The 24,407-nt window shown below is 34.8% G+C and overlaps 1 protein-coding gene across 1 annotated transcript in view; it reads right to left on the reverse strand.

Moving 5' to 3' along the window:
- Window positions 1-24,407, reverse strand: part of LOC125653681 (uncharacterized) — a 226,576-nt gene that overhangs the window by 124,463 nt on the left and 77,706 nt on the right. Inside the window, exons 114-160 of the mRNA XM_056150422.1 lie at window positions 24,020-24,229; window positions 23,389-23,431; window positions 22,927-23,090; window positions 21,658-21,831; window positions 20,613-20,828; window positions 20,446-20,488; window positions 20,066-20,229; window positions 19,646-19,816; window positions 19,236-19,448; window positions 19,010-19,052; window positions 18,614-18,777; window positions 18,289-18,459; window positions 17,682-17,900; window positions 17,513-17,555; window positions 16,623-16,780; window positions 16,297-16,470; window positions 15,594-15,803; window positions 15,418-15,460; window positions 15,153-15,325; window positions 14,817-14,996; window positions 14,335-14,541; window positions 14,198-14,240; window positions 13,941-14,095; window positions 13,602-13,811; window positions 13,281-13,508; window positions 13,141-13,183; window positions 12,863-13,020; window positions 12,394-12,561; window positions 11,891-12,103; window positions 11,746-11,788; window positions 11,445-11,602; window positions 11,145-11,333; window positions 10,803-11,015; window positions 7,963-8,005; window positions 7,680-7,840; window positions 7,386-7,562; window positions 6,336-6,545; window positions 5,129-5,171; window positions 4,838-4,992; window positions 4,471-4,680; window positions 4,108-4,335; window positions 3,925-3,967; window positions 3,677-3,834; window positions 3,313-3,480; window positions 2,854-3,066; window positions 1,529-1,571; window positions 88-245 (exon numbers count right to left, since the gene is read on the reverse strand). Coding sequence (XP_056006397.1) covers window positions 88-245; window positions 1,529-1,571; window positions 2,854-3,066; window positions 3,313-3,480; window positions 3,677-3,834; window positions 3,925-3,967; window positions 4,108-4,335; window positions 4,471-4,680; window positions 4,838-4,992; window positions 5,129-5,171; window positions 6,336-6,545; window positions 7,386-7,562; window positions 7,680-7,840; window positions 7,963-8,005; window positions 10,803-11,015; window positions 11,145-11,333; window positions 11,445-11,602; window positions 11,746-11,788; window positions 11,891-12,103; window positions 12,394-12,561; window positions 12,863-13,020; window positions 13,141-13,183; window positions 13,281-13,508; window positions 13,602-13,811; window positions 13,941-14,095; window positions 14,198-14,240; window positions 14,335-14,541; window positions 14,817-14,996; window positions 15,153-15,325; window positions 15,418-15,460; window positions 15,594-15,803; window positions 16,297-16,470; window positions 16,623-16,780; window positions 17,513-17,555; window positions 17,682-17,900; window positions 18,289-18,459; window positions 18,614-18,777; window positions 19,010-19,052; window positions 19,236-19,448; window positions 19,646-19,816; window positions 20,066-20,229; window positions 20,446-20,488; window positions 20,613-20,828; window positions 21,658-21,831; window positions 22,927-23,090; window positions 23,389-23,431; window positions 24,020-24,229 — 7,014 coding nt within the window. The remainder of the gene's footprint in view (window positions 1-87; window positions 246-1,528; window positions 1,572-2,853; window positions 3,067-3,312; window positions 3,481-3,676; window positions 3,835-3,924; window positions 3,968-4,107; window positions 4,336-4,470; window positions 4,681-4,837; window positions 4,993-5,128; window positions 5,172-6,335; window positions 6,546-7,385; window positions 7,563-7,679; window positions 7,841-7,962; window positions 8,006-10,802; window positions 11,016-11,144; window positions 11,334-11,444; window positions 11,603-11,745; window positions 11,789-11,890; window positions 12,104-12,393; window positions 12,562-12,862; window positions 13,021-13,140; window positions 13,184-13,280; window positions 13,509-13,601; window positions 13,812-13,940; window positions 14,096-14,197; window positions 14,241-14,334; window positions 14,542-14,816; window positions 14,997-15,152; window positions 15,326-15,417; window positions 15,461-15,593; window positions 15,804-16,296; window positions 16,471-16,622; window positions 16,781-17,512; window positions 17,556-17,681; window positions 17,901-18,288; window positions 18,460-18,613; window positions 18,778-19,009; window positions 19,053-19,235; window positions 19,449-19,645; window positions 19,817-20,065; window positions 20,230-20,445; window positions 20,489-20,612; window positions 20,829-21,657; window positions 21,832-22,926; window positions 23,091-23,388; window positions 23,432-24,019; window positions 24,230-24,407) is intronic.

Consider the following 24,407-nt stretch of genomic DNA (forward strand, 5'->3'; position numbering starts at 1 on the left):
TATCAATATGTAAAACTTCAGTAAAGCATAAGAATTATACTGGGCAAATTATTTTTGTTATTGATGAGGTTTTGCATATGAGTATACCTCCTAATCCAGCTGTCCAATCACATGTCATTTTAGGAAGTTTAGAATCCTTTAAAACAGACATGGAGACATCACATGCTGACCCACTCTCAAAGCAAACACTGACATCAAGGCTGACCAAGTACTCGTTCTGTGACTCCAAGTTGTCTAGTGTTAAACTGAAATACATACAGTTTTAACATGCTTAACAGTGGACTTTTTCAGAATTTCTTTCACTGTATGTAAATATCCTAATAAAAAAGATTAAAAATGTTATGTTCTAAAGCAGAGGGTACAAAGGATTATACATGACAAAGGCCTAGTTTGACATACAATCTCAAAAATTTGAAAAATTCCCATGAAATCAATATCTATATTTGTATTTTACTTCAATTCCTTGATTATACACTTGTACATGTATTTACATTACCAATTTTTGTGCCATTTCTTTTAATTTGACACAACAAATAAAAAATATTGTCATGGCTCATTTCTAATTTTTTTTTTACCAAGACCTACAATGAAGTAGTAACACCATGAATCTTGTTAACAAGGTCATTCCATATCTGCATAAAAGAAATCGGTATATAATGTGCACTTTCTGCCAAAATTATAAAAATCTGGGAAAAGTCATCATTTTTCCTATAACTAACATGCATGTACATTAAAATCTAAATTCTGCACACACTTTGTCACTAAACACTTTAACTAAAGGAACATTAAATCTTTGCAAATATTTACAAGTACCAAAATTTTAAGATTTGGTCAAACTTTGAATTGGTTGACTTATCAATCTGATTAAAATAAGATCTTTGATTCACTCCGTTATTGTTATGTCGCTTTGTGTAGCAACATAACAATAACGGAGCGGATCAAAGATCTTATTTTAATCAGATTGGTTGATTTATATGAAAGGGCAAAATCAGTTACAATTCTTTCTCAAAGATGCACCTCCATCAAAAGTCATCAACGGTTTTTAGTACAGCTGAATCATTTGGCAGATAATAAAATGCAATTTGATAAATAAATCATCTAAAATAGACTTTTGTAGAACTCATGGAATAAAGAAGTTACATTCATGTACTTTTATATAAAGATTATATTATTTTCAACTAATCTAATAATAAAGGTTTTTGATAAATCAGTATGTGCAATGTCTCTTTTGCAGTTCAGGATACAAGGACATTTTTCACTTTCATTATTCAATTGATATCTAAATCTACCATGTTTCAATTGCTTTACACTCCCAGAGTAGGTAAACATTCCCAAAAAGTGCAAATAAATGGGTGTAATCAACTGATATTTCCAACAACAGAAATAATGTTGGCATTACATAATCATAATACATGTACCATACAAATATATGGTTGATTCTATGAAAATGTCAAAGCCATGACCTTCTGATAAAAAGTGTCATTCATCAGGTCAAACTTACAGTGCTTTTCTTTTAATAGAAAATTACCTCATTCTGATCATGCCCATCAACTGGTATGTGGTAGCAGTGCCTGAAAATAAATACATGTCTTGAATACACAATTTTTTTGAAGAACACAACAAAAACAAGATGTAATTATAATCTGTCGATTATAAAACCTAGAAGTACTGGCTGTATGACAATTGGCTTTTTCTGAGTACTACAATTTCTCCCCACATTAATTAACTCCCTTGCACAAAATCCATGCTAATCAAAAATCTAGATCACAGGGATGTTTAAAACATCCCTTCATTTCCTGTAGAAAAACTGGTGTCACTTGACCTTGATCATAGTTTGTACGTCCAAACATCCTTTCTGAAGATCCAAAGTCTCTATCAGTACCAGTTCTAAAGCTATGCAAGTTTTTGTGGTCAAAGGTTAAGGCACTTGACCTTGATACTAGTTTGTAGGTCAAATCATCCTCTCACCATTTCTGAAGATCCTAGGACCCTATCAGACCTGATTCTGATTTCATTATCTAGGTTAAAGGTCAAGGTCACTGTAGCTACTAGTTTGTAGGTCACATATTCCTTTTATAATTTTTGAAGATTTCAGGTCTCTATCAGTCCGGATTTTAAAGCAATATGAGTTTTTATGATCAAGGTCAAAAGTCAAAGTCACAGGAATCATTTGACCTTGATACTAGTTTGTATCTTCTCATAACTCCTGAAGATCTCATGTCTTTATCAATTCCAGTTCTAAAGATATACCAGTTTTTATCTTCATGGTCAGTGGTCAAGTTCATTAGTCATCCTGAAGACCCTATGTCTCCATCAGACCAGGTTCTGAAGTAATACCGGTTTTATGTTCCCAAGTCAGAGGTAAAGGTCACTGGAGTCACTTGATCTGTATACTTATTTGTAGGACCTATTATCCTCTTATTATTTCTGAAGATCCCATATCAATATTAGTCACAGTTCTAAATTTATACAAATGTTTATGTTCATGGTCAGAGGTCAAGGTCACCTGACTCCCTTGACCTTGATACCAGTTTGTAGACCTGTCATTCTCATCTCATTTTCAAAAACCCCTGTTGAATTTTGGAATTAATTTTCCCCCATAGAGTTCTATGTTAGACCCTAACCCCAAATGTACACTAACCCCCTTCAATCTGAAAACAAAAACATTTCGGCACAACTAAACACATTGGTCTATCATAATACTTTCATCAAGAGGTTTAATATGGAGAATGGCTGCAGATATCTATAGGCATGAGAAAGAAGAAGCAGAAGAATAAGAACTGAGCAAAAACAATAAGTCTCTAAACTGTTTGTGAGACTTGATAAAGCTGTGAAAACGTCCATGTAACTTACTGTAGTTAAAAGTGAGAAGGTCCACCTCTATCTGGTATCTCTCCATGTATATTGTCATCATGTATGCACAAGGATCTAGCTCAAGTTTAATGTTGAGGTTCCTACTTATTTTAGTGACCCTGATGCAACAATCTATGGCCAAACAGGAATTGGCCAAATGGCAGGCCACAGGGTCAGAAGTCAAAGCGGGGATTCCCTCTGCTGCTATACAGGCTGAATTTGTAAAACAACAAAAGCTTTCATAAATACGAGAGAGTAGTTGAACACACCTATTTTTCTCGATAAGTAATGAAGTCCACATTGCATGGTCATCAACATGATCAAAATTAAACACTTCATTTTTTTCATGAATGTGCAACACTCAAAAGGAAATGTAAGTAGCCACTGTTTCTGCATGCATGAAGAGACTATCTCCAAGTATATGTAATTGATTTCAAGTAATTTCATTAAGACCCTTACTGTTGTTCCATCCATCAGTTGTTCCTGAGTATATCCCTGTTGAAGCATCACACGTAGGATTTATCAAGTACCTCCCTACCCTCATGTATGCCATAAGTTCAGCTGTCTCAGAGGCAGAAAGGGGAGACAAGTAGCCATTGTCATTCATCCACTGTGCAGAAGAAAAGCCTGGAAAAATAGTGATACTATCATTTATCTCTTGTTTTTGATTATGCACCAAAACCCTCTAATGAATTTGTCACACTGAGGAAAGATTACAATTGTAAATGAAATGGACATTTAATTGCTAGACAATTGGTCAACAAAAAAATTTGATATATACAACAAAAAAACTGTATCTCCTGTTGTCTTGACATGTACCAACCTGGAAAGGCAAATCCCTCTGACCAGCTACAAGGCTGCTTAGGAAGCATCATATTACTCAAAAGGACGTAACTGGCCTCACATATGCTCTCAGTGCAGATGCTAATATTCATAGACACCAGATATGCTTTGTCATCTGTCAAGTCTTCTATGCTAAAACTGTCAAAAATGTTTACTTGTACATGTACATCATTAATAAGAGAAAATCAAAATAATCATTTAAAAAGGCATTAAGAATGATTTACATACACTATACGCAATATTCCAGTCATGAAGAAATTGTCAGCTGTACCTACAAAGCAGAATGTTTTGAAAACTTAAGTGTGTCGTAAATATTGATGGATTGTACAAAATACACATAACACTATAGAGAGTTTGCATTAATTCTGTCAATTTTCACTTGAAAGTAAGCGTACATTAAATTTTTCTTACCAAATGTGTATCTGTCGAGCGACTGGTTGAAATAGAAATTGTCTATGCCCACCCTCAGGAGGTAGTTACAGGGGTCTATGTTGATGTAGAAGTTAAATGAGCGAGACAGAGAGGTGATCTCTACACAGCAGTCTACAGCAGTACACAATGAGGGCAGGTAACATGTTGCCTTGTCTGCTGTGGTGGTAGCCATGTGGTGGTCACTATAGTCCACTGATAACTGACATACTACAAGATCAAGACAATCATTTTCATAACAAATACCACAATATCTAATATTAAAACAGAAACTAACAATACCCCCCGCAGAACTACAGAATGTTACAAAATGCTCCAAATATACAATACAGATTTGACCCTTACACTGAGAGTAGGTTGCTGAATCTGTATTAAATCCTATATTGTCTGCTCCACTCTTGGAGTCTATGTACAGTCCTGATCCCCTGGAACATGCTGTGGGCGTAAGGTATTGTGCCATTCCCAGTTCTTCAAACAACAATGTCTGTGCCCACGAGGGGAGGGGGGCTACTGGAATCAAACCTTTACCAGTCTTCCATGCATTCAATGAGAAGCCTATATGTACAATGTATAGGTTTTTAATATGAAACAACTATATATAAATAAACAGAAGATTGGTATAAGTATTACAAAGTATACATAACAAAAGCTGACATGTAAGTATATCAAATGCAAATCATTAAGATGTTAAACATCACAATGTGTACATTACTTGGTGTGTTCTCCCATGAGCAGAGAACTTTAGGTAGAATGGTGTCCTCTAGTATTTTGAAACTTAAGTAACAGGCTCCAGATGTCTCAAAACAGAAGCTCATATTCATGCTCACAAGGTATTTTCTTTCACCATACATGTCTTTCACAGAGTAGCTACAGAACAAAATTATGCAATAGATTAATATTTTTGTTGATGCATTCATCCAGAATTTACAATCTTTCCATTTGAAAAGCTTTAAAACTATAAAGAAATTGTGAAATACATTTTATATAGAAAACATCAACTTACTCCAATCTTGCTACTCCATTCAGCCAATGATGCTCTTGTTTACCTGTAAATATGTTCAAACGGTAACTTGTAACATTCAGTCTCAGTTTCAGATCTACATCTTCAAAATTTTATTCCATCATTCCATTAGAAAACAAAGGATCAATTCAGGGTAAAACAAAACAAAACAAAAAACAAACAAAGAGGGAGAAAAATTTTCTGGAAAAAGTCACATTGTTATATTAACTTCCATTGTGTGTGTGTGTTGGGTGTTGACTGTATATATCATATATTTGAATTCTTCAAATTTACAATTTGAACCTAAAATCTATTATACGCATTGCTGAAATTAACCTTCAAAGTTGATCTGAACAGTGTTTTTCTTAATTTAGTAATGATTCTGGCATGAAATTTGGCTTTGAAGTCAGTCAGGGAAGACCTGTTTCTTCCTGAAATGGTGATAGTTTGATAGGTTGCAATCACAATAGGTTTTATTTAGGACACATCTGCCCTGTTGAAATTCACAGCAGCAAAAAAAAAAAAAAAAACAACCAAAAAAAAACAACCAAAAAAATCTATTTAAAATGCAAGTTCATTTTTTATATAAAAGGCTTTTATTAATAAGTGGAAGCAAATTGTAAATTCCCTGTACACAAACGCAATCAAGTGAAACTATATCTCGAGGTAGCAGATTTTGTTCTGAGGACAATAATCATTCTTCTTCCTGTGTTACTCAAGTACGTACACATGTGCCACGTATAAAAGCATGCCAAACAAAAATTGCTTTGTTTGTCATTTAAGACCTTCTTTAGCAAAGAGTTCTGTTGTTGGAAAAATACTGAAGAACAGGTGTGTTTTTGCTGGGGGAAAATGTGTCCATTGGCAATGTTCTAAGCCAAAAATGCAGGATTTAAGTTATAAAAATATGAAATATCATTTGGCAATAACTTAAAATGTGTAAACACCACATGTATCATGCTACATCATAGTAATTAAGAGATCTATTTAAAAGTTTCCTCCTACATCCACATACTAAAGGCATTGCAATGTGTGATAAAACAACTCATTGCATTTGTTTGTCATTCATCAAGTAGAATAAATATGGATGAGCTTTCTGTGAAGACCAAAACAAAATCCGGCCCAATAGTTTTTTCCCCCCTTTTGTTACCATAAATTGATCCTTTGAATAACCTTTTTAACACATTTATAAATGCAAAATTTCCTGTACCCCAGCTGTATCCAGTGAGAGTGATCTCCCTTGTCATGCGCTCTATGCTGACAGTGAGTAGGAAGTTACAAGGGTCCAGAGTGACTGACGTTTTGAAAGTTCTCTGTAGGAATCCTATATCTGTGCAGCACTCCACTGACGTACAATCTGCTTTTAGGTGACAAACACTGTCAGTAATGGTGGGCAGCACAGGCACACTGCTGGTACAAGCTACAATCATAATCAGATTTTAAAAAAATAAAAATCTTTGCACACATATTTATATCTTAAAATGGAAAAACTGCATTCATGAACAACACAAAGCAGAAAGTAAGGTTTTACCATTATTCAGCCTTAAACTTGATCAAATTGGCAAAAATAAAGGTTAAGATATACATGTGTGAGAGAAATCAAAATGCATTAAAGTAAACCAAGTATCTTTCAGAGAATGGAGTGATGTCATCAACATGTAACAGTTCTGTAGAAATGGCCATTTTCACCTTAGCTTTTCATAAAGTGAAAGTTGTCCACATCCATTGTTCACAATAATTTCAAAATATTTTACATACCATGGTATTGGTAATTATATATATACAATATATATATATATTAGTTTGGTTGTGGGTGATGCTTGTGCTCTATATTTTGTTCAAGCTAGAATGTTTCAAAAACTTTTAAGTCCTCTTCTAGTTTCTCAAAAAAAGCAGAAAAATCCACCTGTTTATAACATTATAATCAGTGCAGCCAAGATCCAGTTACATAATATGTAGTTTACAGATCTAGTTAGATAATATGTAGTTTACAGATCCAGTTAGATAATATGTAGTTTACAAATCCAGTTACATAATATGTAGTTTACAGCTTCTTATGAACTAATACTGTAAATCAGTACAATGTTTTCCTTTCTGTGAACTTTTTGAAAATGCAGTGAAAAACAGGACCAAACAAGAATAAAAGTGTACCTGCTTTTTCGAGTCTTGAAGCTAATATTGTCACCAGTATGGCAATTAGCAAAACAATTTGTTTTAAAATACAGATTGAACTTTCTCTTATTTTACTTCTGCTACTGACCTTTGGTCCAGCCATTCACTGTGCCATTGTAAATTAGGTCAGAAGATGAACATTTCTCATCAGCAGACATGAAGTGATCCAAGCCAAGTTCCATAAAGAGATCATCAGCCTGAGCCTCAGTGATATCATTCACACTTGCTATAGACCTTGCAGATCTCCAAGAAATCAGGGAAAACCCTAAAATACATAAACTCAGTTTAATTTTCCAGTCATACACATTAATATACATGTACTGGTAGCAAATATGCTAAACCATTGAACATATATGTTAACTCAACCCTATGTAAAGCTTACCAGAGACTAGGAAGTCATATTTGTAACTGCATGTCACTTTGTCATACTCGGTACTGTTGAATATGGTAAATGTCTCATCACAAGAGCCTGTTTCATAGCATACAGCAAACATCAAGTCAAAGGAAAACTTCTTGTTGATGTCATCCTCTCTGATATTGTATCTGTAAATTAAGAAACTCATTAAAGAACTCTTTAAATTTAAATCTCATTGTACAAAATTGATGGTAAGTTTAAGATTTTGAATCCCTGTCAAAATAAAATTAAAACAATAAAAAATACTCACTGCATCTCAAACATTCCTTTCAAAGAGGTTTTCTGCTGTACTCCTACAAGAGAATATACATGGATACTCAACTGAGACATTCCTGGATGGAAATTATAGAACTAGTCCCAAGAATTCAATCAACCCTACTACTACAGGTCTTATGGATAAATGGATTTAATACAAGTGGTAAATTAATACTGGCAATTCACTCAGAATCTTAAAATCCTTTATAGACTGCACATTGAAGAGTAAAAATATGTTTATTTCTCACCAAAACACAAGACAAATGATAAGGTTTGATTATCTATCTTAAACTACGTTCTTTTTCATTATCAAGAGGTACCTAATCAATAAACAGTGTGTTTTACAGATTTACTAAAGTTTGATATATTTAAAGAGGGATATTCATCTTTGACAAATTGAAAAATACAGAAGAGCACCCAGACTGAAATTTTTCTCCCAAAACATTTATGTTTTGACTGATCTACCACTAGACTGTACTATGATTTTAATGTTTGCTCTAAAGTTATTTGCTAATGTAATGGTTTCTTTCAATGTAATAAATGTATATAGCATCAGAAAATACATTTTCTTTATCTAGTCACATTATTTTGTAGTTTACATGAACATTACGCACTCAGTGGGATATTTTAGAAATTTTACATTCAATTTGGCAAAAGAAGGTTGGTACATGTATATTCTATGATGAAAGTACTACCTCAAATAAAAAACAAGTTTAAAAAGGAATGAAGCTTATTTATTCATTGCTTATAAGATACAACTAGGTATGGGATAGATTATAAACTGCAAAGCAATAAAATATTTGTTTGTTTTTTGCTGTTTTCCGCCACACTCAACAATTTTTTAGTTATCTGGTGGCACCCAGTTTTTTATTGGTGGAAGACAGAACCCAGATACAATGTACCTGGGAAGAGACCACTGACTTTCCAAAAGTAAACTGGGAAACTTTCTCACTTACCGGCGCGAACGGGATTCCAACCCGCGCTGACCAGAGCTGAGAGGCCGTGTGATTTTTTAGCGCGATGCTCTAACCACTCGGCCATGGATATTTCAATGCAATTGATACATGTACATCATATAAACTGACCATAAATTAGTTTCATTCGCTGAAATGTAATTTCATAAGACTGCTGATTTTATATCCATAATGAGATCTCATTTTGTACGACAAGAATATCATTAACAGCAACACATAGGAAATCTGTCCTGTGACATCATCAATAATTGCCATATGGAACACCTTATTCATGTATGCTAGTCAACCAATCAAATTGAGTGTTACAGCTTATGATATCAATTTGATGTTTTACAAATTTTCTTATAATAGTGACTAGTATACGGCTAACCAACTATGAATCACTGACAGTATAAATAAAAACAAACAAACTTATCAGCTGTGAGTCAGTTGTTTCCATCTTCCCTCAGACATAAAGAAATGATAACACATAATTTCAATACTAGCAGTACAAATAGCTCTACTGTATACCGGGAAATTTTAGCCATGTCATTTACGCCCAAATTCATTGAAAAAAGATTTGTTCCATTTTAAATTTACCCAGAGCCATGCATTATTACTCAAGAGTAATGAGTAAATCTAAATTCACCCAGTATTGAAATTGCTCAACCAGAATATGGTTAAAATGTATGAAAATAAAATGGGGGTAAAAAATTTACAAGAATACAGTACTTATCCAGAAGTGTGTAGTATATTCCATAACAAAATTCAACTTGCATGCTAGTTCTTTTCACACTGATTACTATTTTCACAAATCTGAAGCACTCTCTTATATTATAATCAACCTGTTATTTGGTAAGGGCTATTCCAGAAATAAATACATGGGGGAGTCGGGAGGCACCTTTTGTATATACCAAGCACCCATAAAAAAAAATAAAAAATTACCCCATGACCCATCAAATTAATAAACTCATTTTACAATGACCCATCTAATAAAAAAAAAAAAAACTAACCAGACCCACCACAAAAATATTTTTAAAAATGAAAACGGTACAAATCTCGCGAGGTTTTCGGGACAAACATTCTAGTCAATGACGCGGTAATGCCTGTGCGACATTGTATCACAGTTGTTCTGAAGAAACGATGTCACATCAACAATCAAAGGCATCTATGGCGGGAATGTTGGAAAGATTGGGAGTCCAAACGATGCTATTATCATGAAATGGGTATGGATATGTTTTTCCACGAATCGTTCGTCTTCTAATGGAGCCCGCGCCCGGAGGCCTCTATATCACCGACTGATAAATATAACGCATCGGAACCCTTGTATAAATCAACTAAGGTTTGCCTACTTTTATTAGAAAACGGAATACCTATTGGTTTCAAAATATTCCCAAAATCGATGAACTGTAAACTAATAATCTACAGAACAGAGTTCGCCGCCATCACGTCCAAAGGGTCCCTACTAAACGCGCCTCTAATTTGAAGAGTGTTGTAATGGAAAGTTATGCGCTGCAAAGAGCGACAACTCGAATAGTTCTATGTTACTTCCGATTTCCGATTTCGAAAGCAGCATTTCGAAAGCACGTTTTCAATTTTCCCTCCGACGTTTTGTAACTAACACGACAAGAGCGACAATAAAAATATTCTGAAAACTCAACACCCACGTGGCACAAAATAAAACAATAGAAACTACCCACTACTCATAATAAATATTTTTTTAACAGTCCAACCACGGACCAATTAAAATATGAAAAAATACGACCACCCACACTAAAAAATATCATTTGCCGCCCGACCCCCCCATTTGATCATTTCTGGAACAGCCCTAACTATTTAAAGTGACAATTTGATTTCAAGGAACATAAAAAAGTGGTTCTACCATATTTGAAGTCATTGAGGAGGAATGAGGTGGTAATCTTTTCCACAGAGACATCCAGATAGTTTCCACACTGATCAAAGTCCAGGGCTACCTCTACAGACCTCTTATCAAACCTGGCCACCTCAACACAACAACTGGCACTGGTGCAGGAGTCAGACATGTAGCATGTTATGTCCCCTGAAAGCTCGGGCAGTGGAGGGGCCGAGGTGCAATCTGTATGCATAAAATTAATTTAATCTGCAATAATATTAGCAATTTCGATTTTCAAAATCCACCTTTATCAATTTTTACATTTTATTAGTGGTGTTCTGGATATAACATTGCATCACAATAATAATGTACCTATGTTCCAGCCATTCACTGTGGTATTTGTTGTAGTGTATTTGGGATCTGTTGTTCTGCTACAATGAGTTTCTTTCATCATGTTCGATATCCCATGATCCTCAAGCAGCAAACTCTGTAGGTGGTCTGGTAGCGGGTTAGTAGCATTGTCCACATTTAGGTTGGTCAACCATTTAGCCACAGACATGCCTAGAGGTATTCAAGAGCCATCATTGCATAAATCTAGAATATCATACAATGAAATTCATGCGAAAGCATTTGAATATTGGAAAAAAATTTAAGTCTTGTGATATCCATTACCTTGAAGACCAGCTGACCAGTCACATGACCTCTGTGGTAACTTTGTGTTTTTCAGTACAGACACAATAACATCACATGTAGAGCTGTTGTCAAAGCAAACCCTAACATCCAAATCCAGCAAGTAGTTGTTCTGGGATCTCAAGTCATCTAATTTCATGCTGCAAGGACAGTTTTATTCTTTATCACATTATAATTAAATTTTCAACATCAAACTCACAATCAAAATTATTATCTAATGAGATTTTTATTCTTAAAACATGTGCACAAAGCTGATTTGGTCCACAAATATCTTGAAACTTGCCTAATTGTCAAGAATCCAAGCAGAGAGTACTCTTTCACTGTGCCTGGTTAACAGAAAAATTATAACAATACAGAATAACAAAAATCCAAACTGACTTCAAAATATACATGTATGTAACATGAAGTTCTACCAAAGTCTTAGTCACCTTTTGTGTAGGTCAGCAAATCCAGCTTGATTTTGAATCTCTCCAATTCAACTGTCAGCATGTGAGAACATGGATCTAAGGTCACCTTGACATTGAGGGTTCTACTGATGCGAGTGACCTGGATACAACAGTCTACTGCAGTGCATGTAGAATCTAAGTAACATACCAATGGTGTTGATGTCAGATTGGTCAGAGTTACTGGAGAGAAGCAACCTACAAAGAAGAAAACAAAAAATCTAAATTCATACAGTTGATATAAACTGACAAGGTGTGGATGTATAAGACTTGGTAACATCCAATATCATCTCAGAAACTCCATGATCATAGTAAAGTCTACTTTCTGATAAGATACAGTGTATTGTGCGAGTCACTGCTGACTAATTTAAACAATATCTGTTCTTATGTGCAATTCTGACTGAAAACATGGATACTGTAAATATTTGAGTCTGTAATTCATCCTATCACCCAATACATACATGTAATAAATATATACAATATTATACCTTTAACCCATCCATTTTGTTCATTTATAAATCTTCCCGACGTAGAACTGCACTGATCTTCCAAAAGATATGGACCTACACCAACTATCTTCATGAGTTCTGCTGTCTGTGTGTCTGTTAGTGGGCTGCTATACCCATTACTGGACATCCAATTTGACACGACAAAACCTATCACAAAAATATGTTTACTTGCGTAACAATAGAAATTGTCAATTTGAAAGAAGTTTCCAACATTTTTTAAGAGGTCTATTAGCATAAAATATGTCCTAGAAAATAACTTTACAGAATAATATTCAAATGTTTTACAATGTACACTTCTGCATTTATAACCCAGAAAACTCTTTAAATCAGAGACTCATTTCCACAACTAATTGATTTTAGATTCTCTCAAGAAATCAAGCAAATTAATTTACATGTAAACAATTTCTGCTATCATCATAAACACTTCTTACATGTAACCGTCACAAACCTGTGTCAATAAATCCACTGTTCCAGGAACAGGATATTTTTGGCAAAAGCATGTCCTTGAAGATGGTATAGTTTGCTTCACACCCACTCTCTGTGCATACGCTTATCTTCAAATTCACCAAGTACATTCTCTCATCCACTAAATTATTGACTGTGTATCTATAGATAAAGAAGCTCCTGTGTATATCATCATCATTTGATATCTATTTATGGATCGAATTTATCATTCTCTAGTCATTCTGTTTGACAAAACCCTCTTCAGATTATAACACATTTTACCGTAATTGCAAGATTCCCGCCATTGAAAACAGTCTCTCTTCTCCTGTATTGAAAAAATAAAATATTGAGGATACTGCAAATACAAAATTTTCATAAGGTCAAAAATGCATTTATAAATCATTTAAAATGTTACAACATACCAAATGTGTATCTGTCGAGCGACTGGTTGAAGTAGAAATTGTCTATGCCCACCCTCAGGAGGTAGTTACAGGGGTCTATGTTGATGTAGAAGTTAAATGAGCGAGACAGAGAGGTGATCTCTACACAGCAGTCTACAGCAGTACACAATGAGGGCAGGTAACATGTTGCCTTGTCTGCTGTGGTGGTAGCCATGTGGTGGTCACTGAAGTCCACTGACAACTGGCATACTATAGAGAAAATATCCTAGTAAAGCACTACACATATACTGGGAAATTTAAGAGAGACTTCATCCCAATTGCACTAATTATTACTCAACTTACACTGTAAATGTGAGCCAGCATCTGTATTGAAACCAATATCCACTCCTGATACTTTAGAGCTTGTGTACAGTCCAGATCCCCTGACACACTGTGTGTTATACAGATACTGAGCAATGTCCAGCTCTTCATACAACAGAGACTCTGGCCAGCCTGTCATTGGGGCACCTGCTGGGACTCCATTACTGGATCTCCAGTTACTCAAAGAGAAACCTACAAACCATCAGTAGATAAACATTCTATGAACTTGTAAATACATGCATTGTATCAATGTAACAAATTATTGCTCTGACACTTAAATGTCTGCATATCTATCCTACATTTTTTCTCTAAAAATCAGACCTGCTAGGGAATTCCAGCTACATGTTGATTTTGGTAAAAGTGTATCTTGAAACACTCCAATGGATTTGAAACAAGTTGCAGCTGATTCAAAACAGAAACTCAGGTTCATGTTGACCAAGAACAGTCTTTCTCCATACATGTCATCCACGGTAAAGCTACAGGAATATCAATGACATGTGTACCAGTACTTGTATTTTGTTTTTAACACTAAATACTTCAATGCTGTCAAGTGATCTATAAAAACTATCAAAACTTACTCTAATCTTATTATTCCTGAAAGCCAGAAATGCTCTTGTGTTCCTGAAAACACAGTAAAATATCATGAATCTCAAATTCAAAGGAAAATACAGATTATACATACAAAGATGGTTTTAAACTCAGCAAGTCAACCAACCCCACTGGTATCCTGAGAGTGAGATGTTCCTGTTGAAGGTCTCAATGCCCACCACCATGACAAAGTTACAAGGGTCGATTCTGAGGTACGTTCTGAAGGATCTCTGTAGGAAGTCAATCTCTGTACAGCACTCCACGGATGTACAGGTTGACGTCAGATGACAGACACTGCCCGTTACATTACCTGTGTTTACACTGCTGCTGCACACTAAAAGGAAGACAGTCTTTTATTTATCTTGATCCCTGTTACATAGACTGTACCGATGTATGTTCTGTAAATCAATCTTTCCTTCCACTGCACAGAAAATATAATTCCATACTTTTAACATTTTAATTTGACTGGAGAATTTAATCAGGATTATCATACTGAACAACTAGCACAGTTTTACAATATCCAACTACATATAACCATAGCAAAATAAAATAAAAGTAAAAATATTGGAATGTGCTTCAAACTTGTTCTTACTCCTTCATTCTACTTACAAGAGCTCCACCCATTGACTGCTGAGGCATACACTCCCTTGGATCCATCACATGGTGGTGTTTGTAGGTACTGGGATACTGACACCTCATCCAACAGCTGGGAAATCATGTGACTCTGTTGTTGAAGTGCTGTGGTGTCAGCAAGACCATTGTTAGACAGCCAAGTCGATAGTGAAAACCCTGTCATTCATAATACAAAGTTACAACAATTACTATCACAAAGAAAACTGTCCTCAAACACCCTGAACAAATCAACCACAGGAATATTTTTACATTGCAGGTTTTTCAGCATACACTGATAATCTTATGTCCAATAATAACCATGCATCTTCTCACCAGTTTGTTTGAAATCTGCTCTCCAGATGCACTCTGTTTTGGGTAGTATTGTCCTGTTGAACACAGTGTAGGACTCCGAAGAATCACATTGTGGAGTGGAGGTCTCAAAGCAGGACTTTATTTCCAGGGTAACTAAATAGGCAACTTCCTCCAGCAAGTCATCTATCATGTAGCTGTTGGAAAAATTTCCAAAAATTAACTGGTACCCTTGCACAAAACTGGCTATACACAAAGAATACATGATGAATGACCGTAAATTACTTACTCAACTCTATATATTCCAAATAACCATAAATGTTGCTCCACTCCTGAAGTTGATTGAGAAAACAATTACAATCACAGCACTGTAAATCAATTATCTATTATGAAAATAGAAATAATTAATTATAGCTATACTTCTAACTAGAAGTCTAAAATATTGTTATCAGTTTCTTTTTTTACCCCATTGGAAATCGACCAGTGTTTGATTGTAGAATAGTTGCTCTATTTGTATGCTGAGAATGCTGGTACATGAATCAATGTTTATGTAAACTTCAAAAGTTCTTTGAAGGGTAGAGGATGTCGCACAACACTGAACCCCCGTACAGGAGTTCAGCAGACTACAGCTCAGGTCAGAGGTCAAGTTCATCAAGGTCATGTTGACAGTACAGGCTGGAAATATAACTCCTGATTAAATACATGTTCAAGGATCTGTTACCTCATGTAAAACTTTACAAATCATAGTTCAAATAAAGTTGTGAAAAAATTGATATCATCAACTGATTCAGGCATGCATGCTTATTTTAATGTTTTTTGGGGGTTTTTTTGGCATTAGTATGGCAGTATGAAATTTTGAAAATGTAGAAAACAGCGAATTGCTTTGACAGAATACAGTAAAACACAGTTACAGGAACATGCTTAATATAATGAATTCATGCTTAAAGTAAAGATATTTTTATTCCCTGTAGTTTCAAAATATACCATGAAGTAAATGGATATACATGTCGTAATGAATTATGTTTATAACAAATCAAAATCGTTCACCCCAAAAAATTCCATATAAGTATGTTTCACTGTAAAGTGAAGGTCAAAATCCATGCTAACCTTCAATAATACCATACATAGTATGATTTATTAAAAGAAATGCTTCTAAAAGACAACTTACCACTGGTCCACCCAATGACCACTCCAGCGTACAGGCCAGTAGACTTGTCACAGCTGGGTACTTTCAGATACCCAGCTATCCCAGTTTCATCCATTAATCTTAGGAGGTAGTTACTGGGAATAGCTCCAGTTTCTGGGAGGGACCTGTCTGTCCTCCATCGGGCCAAGGAAAAGTCTATTTATAGAAAAGCAACTTATTATGTGAAACTGCAAGTTTTTGCAAAACTCAGTGAATAATGAATGTTCAGTGAATAATGAATGTTCACTTCTCCACTACAAAAGCACCCATTGACATTTAACAGATCTATAAAGTATATATATGCTTACTAGTGATGAGATAATCCATAGCCCAATCACAGACAGGTTTAGACAGCAGGGAATTGGTAATAATGACATGGTTGACTCCACAGTCAGATTCATAACACTGACTGATGTTCAGACTTAGCACGTACTGTTTAGAATTGTACAGATTGTCCAGAGTAAAGCTGTGATGAAATACAAAATCAGGATTATAGACTTAAAATCACTTTACAAAAACCATCTTTTATCACATAAAATTAATAAAAAAAAAACCACCAAGTGACACATGGGCTTTATCACCCCTCTCATCCTTAAATTTTTATATCCCACTTCCATGAAATCAAATCTGTCTGTCCCTCTGTCTGTAATGCCTTAATTGAAGTCCCCATGTTTTGAGATCAAAAGGCTCAAGGTCAGGTCATCATATTATAAGCAACAGTTTGTGGGTGAAATCTCAAATACTATTCAAGGTTTAGCAAATAAAACTTCACATTAAGTCTCTAAGAATAAAGAATAGTACTATATATTTGAGGTAAAAATGGTCAAGGTATCCCATATAGAAATGGCTTCAGGATGATATATCAAATACCATTTGATACTCAGCTATGACCTCAGGATGATCCCTATAATTTTTTTAAAGTCAAAACATCAGTCTCTGGATGCCATATGGTAAGAAATGATTTTGCCATATCTCACATATTATTTGAGTCGTGCTCATATCCATGCTTGTATTAAGTGAATTTTACTGTATCATGTATAAAATCTATGAAAATCTTCCCAAGGACACATAAGATATCATGTGCCATAGAAAGTGCTGACAGACAGATAGACACAATGAGTGCTACAGGGTACCAGTCATATGGTGGAGCCCTAATTATGGTTAATAATACATGTATCTACTATAAATCAATAATTACCTGACAACATATACACCATACAGATCCATTCTTTCAAGTTCGCCTGAAAAATATACATATATTCCATAACATGAAATACATGTTTTAAAATTCTTTTTAAAGTTAAAAATATATTTCATTTTTTTTTTTTTAAATGTACATTTTGAAACCAAAAATGAAATTAACAAACCCCAAGTATAATTAAATAAAGAAATGTCAACTGCCATCTTTTCAATTCTCAGTTTCATGCTGAAAGTGCAAGGATCGATAGTTGCTTGGACTTCTATGTGGGACTTTGTAACATTATCCTCCATACAGCATGTCAAGGTGGTACAGTTTGATGCCAAGTGACAGTTGATGTTGTCAGTAGTCATAAACTGACCGATTCCTGTAGCTGTTGATCCACAATCTAAAACAGGATAAATGCAGTTAACATTTTTCAAACATGATTAAAATCTATCTATCAAACTTATCTGTTTAAAAAGTATACTGTAAACCAATTTTTATGCGCGGCTACTTTATTTCGCGATTCACCTGTGGTAAACCGGTTCGCAGCAAGTAATTTTCGTGACCGAGCCATTTTTGAGCCTATGACAGACATTCAAGGACTGGTTCGCGACAAGAAATATTTGCGACGAGGTTCTCGTGAATCTCGCAAAATTTTCTTGCATGTGAATAAAAGTTGGTTTACAGTATATACAATCAAATCAGAGAACAATGTCTTATCACAATCACATTAAGAATACTAAACATATATGTACATGTAGATCTCATGTCCAATTTTGAGAAAATCTTACCATTTTTCCAGTAGTCTCTATGTGGGTTGTACAATGAGGACTGCCTAGAACAAGCTGTGTCCAGAAAGTACCTGGACAGTCCCAGGTCCTCCTGTAAAACCACTATCTCTGCTGTGGTCAAAGTGGTGCCATTCACTTCATTGTTCTGCTTCCAAACAGTCAGGGAGAAGTCTATCATAGATGCAATAAAACATTGGATAAACTTTTAAATGATGAGTCAATTTCCTCTTCATACATGTAAGTTCCCTTCTTTAGATACCATAAATACTGTTAATGCATATCTGACCAACCTTAGATAAAACGTGGATATAAGTTTTTGACTTACCCGATTGCAGGAACCCTGTATATCTTGGGCAAGTTCTCTTCTTCAAAACTGTCTGCTTGAATACCTCTACATCCAGATCACAAGAGCTAGCAGACTCAAAGCACAAACTGATGTTTAGATCTACTATATACATCCCATCACTCTCTAAGTCATAGATTGAGTACCTAGAAAAAAAACCACAAAATCATATAATCATGTGGTTAAAAGGATCCCTGACGTGTAATATCAACTGATGAAACAGAAAAATATATTGATCACATAGAACAAAGTTGGTCCTCTATTGTTAGAAATTGCAAAAAGGCATTGCATTATTATAAGTTTACAAACATCACTTGATATACTCTGAACCACTGAAAATTGCAAATACATTTAAATCTAAAGTATTTCAAAACTTACATCATTCTGACAACATTCTTCAAGTAAAAGTGATGTATCTCATCTAAAAAGGTACAACAAAATACAGTAATTCTTAATTAAGTCTCACAACATATCAATACAATTAGCAGTTAAGAATGAAGAACATGATGCGTTCAAACAATTACACACTACATTACATGTTGCATGTATTACACCAATGTGTATGGTAACTGAAGATATATGTCTTCTGATATAGTTTGCATACCAAACTTGAAATCCAGCAGAGAAAATGTGTGCATGAAGTTCTCGATGCCAACAGTGAGTTGGTGGCTACAGGGGTCCAGATCTAGAACAGTGGTAAAGGAGCGTCCTAGTGGTGTGGTGGCGTCTACACAACACTGCACTGTGGTACAGGTGGAGGGAATGTGGCACACAATACCCGAGGCCAAGGGATCTGTTGTGACTGATGTACCACACTCTGTACAGAATCATTTTCAAAATTTAATTCCTAACACTGGCAATATTATTATAAATTTAGGAGAGACAAATCACTATAAATCAAAGTAAAAAATCATCTAATTAAGCATTACATAGTTAAAAGGAGAAACCAGTCCTGAAAACTATCAGAGATTTTCTATCCTATACAACTTCTACTTGAACATTTAACAGACTTGCCTTTGTTCCATCCATCAACAAGGCCAGAGTAAATGCCTGTTCCAGAGCTACAAGAGGTTTCATTCATGTACATAGCAACTCCAAGATCCTTCATCAGTTTTCTTGCTGCATAATTTGGTAGAATTCCTCCGGACAAACCATTGTCAGATGTCCATGATGTCAAGGAAAATCCTAAATAGTATATACCGAGACTTTAAAATTTCAAAATTAAGAGAAAACCGGAGCAAGAAATGTTTGTGAAACACTATTTCCAAGACCTTGGTCAAGTTCTTTTGTGGCATATTTGATCTTGGCCTTCATGTATGCACATCTTGATATTTATTAGTCCCCTATGAGACAAGCAGATCTTCTATCACAGGGGGGGGGGGGGGGGGGGGGGGATGAGATGAAATTATCATATTATGCTTATCTATTTGTTACCTGGCAGGTTAAAGTCTGTGGACTTATAATCACAGGTTGGTCTGGGGAATCTCACATTGATTAGTATAATGTCAGTGAAAACACAACTACTGGGCTCATAGCACACCGAGACATCAGCACTCATCATGTATTCCCCAACTCCTCTAAGATCATAGATGATGTAGCTAACAAAACAGAAGACTTCTGTCATTAATACATGTATAGGCAGCATCATAGAAAATGTAGCTAACCTACCAGAATACATGTGTTACTAATAACAGAAAATATAGAGTGTGAACAAAAACATGCAGATTTACCAGTTGTAATGATAGCCCTCTTCTAAAAAGAGTTGTAAATTTGACAAACAAATAATAGTGCAGTTATTAATGAAGTTTGAGTACCTTATTTTGTATACTCCTGAAAGTACAAAGTACTGTGTCTTCCCTGAAAAAACCCCAAAACTTAGCAGTAATATACATGTACAATATTTATTGATAGTTACTAATTGGTTTACAGGCACAAATTTCTTTCTAAAACTTGAAATAGCAAATATGATCAACACACTTACTGAATGGGAAATTAAGAAGTGAAAAGTCTGCTGAATACTCCTCAATGCCCATCTTCAGAATATGGTTACAAACATCAATGTCAATGAACCACGTGAAGGTCTTGTCCATATCTGGATCATCTGTACAGCAGGAGATGGCAGTACAAGAGGACTGCACCACACAGTAAGTCTTCTTCTGCAGATTGTAGGGCAAACCAGGCACGTTACAGGGAGACTCTGGAATAAACATACTTGACAAGTTTACAACTGGTTTCTGAATTGATCCTAGATCAACGGTAAATTCCAAATTTTAAAGTTTACAGACAGAATAAATCTTTTATTTTATATAAGAGTTCATGTCTTTTATTGAGTTTTACAAATTTCTCTAAAATTCATAGCCATTCAGATATAAATACAGCATCAAAATGAATTATTTTGAATTTCTTAATTTTATTCGTATTTTATTTTTAAATTTACTTTTGCTCAACATTTTTTTTTCCAGAAAAGATATTCAATTTATTTAAACTATATTTTATTCACAAAGTGAATGGGATCGGGCAGCAGGCTATTTAAGCCCTCTCCCAGAAAAGATAGAATGCAGCTTTGGATAAACAAATTTATTGCACTGAAAAGATAAACAATTATATCCCCCCCCCCCCTTACAAAGTTTGTCTAAGTCTATGCTTTTTGATTTCGAGAAGAAAAATCTGTGAAAAATAGCCATTTTAGGTCAAAGCACTGAAAATGGTGGTATTCCATTTCTACATGTAATTTTCATCAAATTAAAAATTACTACTGAGTTGCATCATGATTTTTGCACCAGACACACTTAATTTTCAAATAAAAGCAGGACTGTTAAATTCTATGGGCAAATGGAGCCTTCATCATACATGTTCTCACAAATTATGCTATTCATTTGATTTCTACATACATGTACATGCACATAACAGAAATTTTAGGTAGTGGAAAATTTCTGTGTCTTTTATGTCTTTAGCACCTTTCTCATACTTTTCTTTCACCAGATATCTAAATTCTCATTAACCATTATCTGTTATTTGATTGATACCTTGTACAAATCCAATGTATGTAGGCGAGTATGGTGGTTGAGGTCTCTGACAGGTGGTCGATTTCCGGTATCTCCACAGGTCTAACAGATCCATAACCTTGGCGATGGCATAGTCTGGTAGAGGGTCACTGGTGGAGAAATTGTTAGTGGATTTCCAGGAACTTAAAGAAAATCCTGAAAATAAAAATAGACAAACCATTTTGTTATAGATTTACCTAAGGAAATCAGATAACATGATGTGTTTGATCAACACTATGTCCCGTACCCAGACTAAGTTAGAATTGTGGCAAAGTTGAACTACACATGTAGACATTGATAATGACCTTAATCTTATCAGTCATACAACTTTGCCTTAAATTGACCTTTCAGTGTATCAAATTCAAATTTTGTATACATTATTGTTTAAAAATTATGACCAAACTTAAAGACCCAATTTTAAGTTAACACCCCCAAATGGTAAGCCCCCTGTCATTCAAACATTTAACAATAGATCTCAGGTGGAGTGACATCTGCAGAGACTGTGGTCTGGAAGGACCCCAGAGAGGTGTTTTGATAGCAATAACAGTCAATTAGTACAGGCATTCTTTAGATCTTGAGGAAGCCCAGTATACAAGAGTTTTGATAGCATGGACCTGTCCACATCTGCTATTTTCTAGCAATTATCAACAATGTAATTTTAATATAATTGTATTCTTTTCTCCTCTATATACATGTATTATAAATTACACAATCAGAAATCAAACAATACTTTGCACATTAATTTCAAAAACTTGTAACTTATTGAAATAATTTATATTATCAATTCATGATAGCTCTATATTCATAAAAGAAGTCATTCATTCAGCCAACGAATAAGAGAAAGAGAGAGAAAAAAGGGGTGGTGGGCGTAGACTTTGTCAGCTACTGTTAGAAATACAACCATTATACAAACACTATCACTACTGAAACTCTGCAGATGCCCCTGAGACATGTCCTGTGTATATCAAAAGTATACATAACACCCTGATCTTTTGGCCAGGTAAATTCCAGGTAAATAACAATGACCATAGATGAGCTCCGCCCTCATCCAGTGATCCATGAAGAAACCTTATGGTATTATTTTTGGGTCTTTAAAGCATGCACAGAGAGATACAGGCAGACTGACAGTAAAAACAATATTTTCTTTAATTTCCTATCTCTAAGGCACAAAAATAGAAATAAGATAGAACCTTTAGGATGTACTAGTTTTGAAATAAAACAGATCCAGAGCAACATGTTGATAAGTCTTACCGCTTGGCAAAGTCTGAGCCCAGATGCATTGTCTGAAGGCTAAAAGGCTGTTGTTGAACACGGTTTGGTTGCTGATTTCACAGGGTCCACCACTCTCCAAACAAATGCTAATCTTTAAGTTGGCTATGTACATTTGGTCACTCCACAGAGTCTCTACATCAAAACTGTGAGAGAGGAGTACATTTATGTACAGTAAAACTCAGTTACAGCAAACATACCTATAATGAAATCATGCTTAAAGCAAAGTGATTTCATTTCATTCCCTAATGTTTCAAACACAAATTATGCACTTATTGGATTAAATTTATAGCGAATCAAAATTCTTCTTCCCCAGGACTTTGCTGCAAGTGTGTCTTACTGTACATCAACTTGTATACATTTGCTTAAAATATCTTCCACTATACATCATTTATTACTAACATCAATCACTTTACACATAAAACAAAGAGTAGAACCACTTACTCCATTCTTACTACACCCTGTAACCATATGCTCTTTGTCAAACCTAGAAAGTACAACAAATAATGTTTTTTAATGGTATATACAAGCTCAACAAAAATTTTATCTATCTAACAAATAAGGACAAATTTACTTGGTTCATGATTAATAATGAAGACAAACCAGTAATTGTCAAATTGAGTGAATATTTAGTGCAAACTTTCAGAAAAAGAAGTGATGCTTTAAAACTGCAAAAATCATTATAGTTTAGTATTCATATGTTGGTATAATACTGATACTGTCCATTTACTTGTGTATACACATGATTAGCAATTCATATATGTATGTACTTGTTTCCCCAACATGCTGCATCCACATGCAGTTTGCAGTCTATGTAACCTGTAGTTAATGTTGTAAACTTTCTTTCTTTTTTGAATTTCCTTCTTTATAAACTGTCTTACTGTTATGCCCTCTGGGCCCAAAATTGGAATAAACTTATCTTATCTTATCTATACAAGAGGATTGAAACATAATTTTAAATTTAAAAAAAATTAATAAACAAAGAAATTGGTAAATCAAATTAAAAGAATTTGCTGGAAATGTTGGCATAAGTTGGAATTAAGAACTGATTATTTCCAAAAGCAAATATTGCTACCTGTGGATAAATTCCTATGCGTCTCTGTAAACCTCCAGTTATCAATGCCCACTGTAATTTTGGATATACAGGGGTCGATATCTAGGAATGTCCTAAATGTTCTGCCCAGTTTGGAGCTGGACACACAACAGTCCAGGCCTGTACAGATGTCAGGCAGGTGGCAGGACATGGTACTTGGAAGTGGCGACAGATCCGTACTAGTTGAGCAACCTACACATAAAAACATCGTATAATTTGGTGCGAGTTTAATGTCATGTTTCATTACAACAAAAACCAAACACGGATTTCAACTTTGGTATCATGTTTAATTATACTTGAATATTCTAAATCCAGACTCCAGACTCTGTTAGTTTGACATGCTTAGGTTTTGCATGGATTCAAAATGAAT

The sequence above is a fragment of the Ostrea edulis genome, chromosome 1, assembly GCF_947568905.1.
Source record: "Ostrea edulis chromosome 1, xbOstEdul1.1, whole genome shotgun sequence".
Lineage (NCBI taxonomy): Eukaryota > Metazoa > Mollusca > Bivalvia > Ostreida > Ostreidae > Ostrea > Ostrea edulis.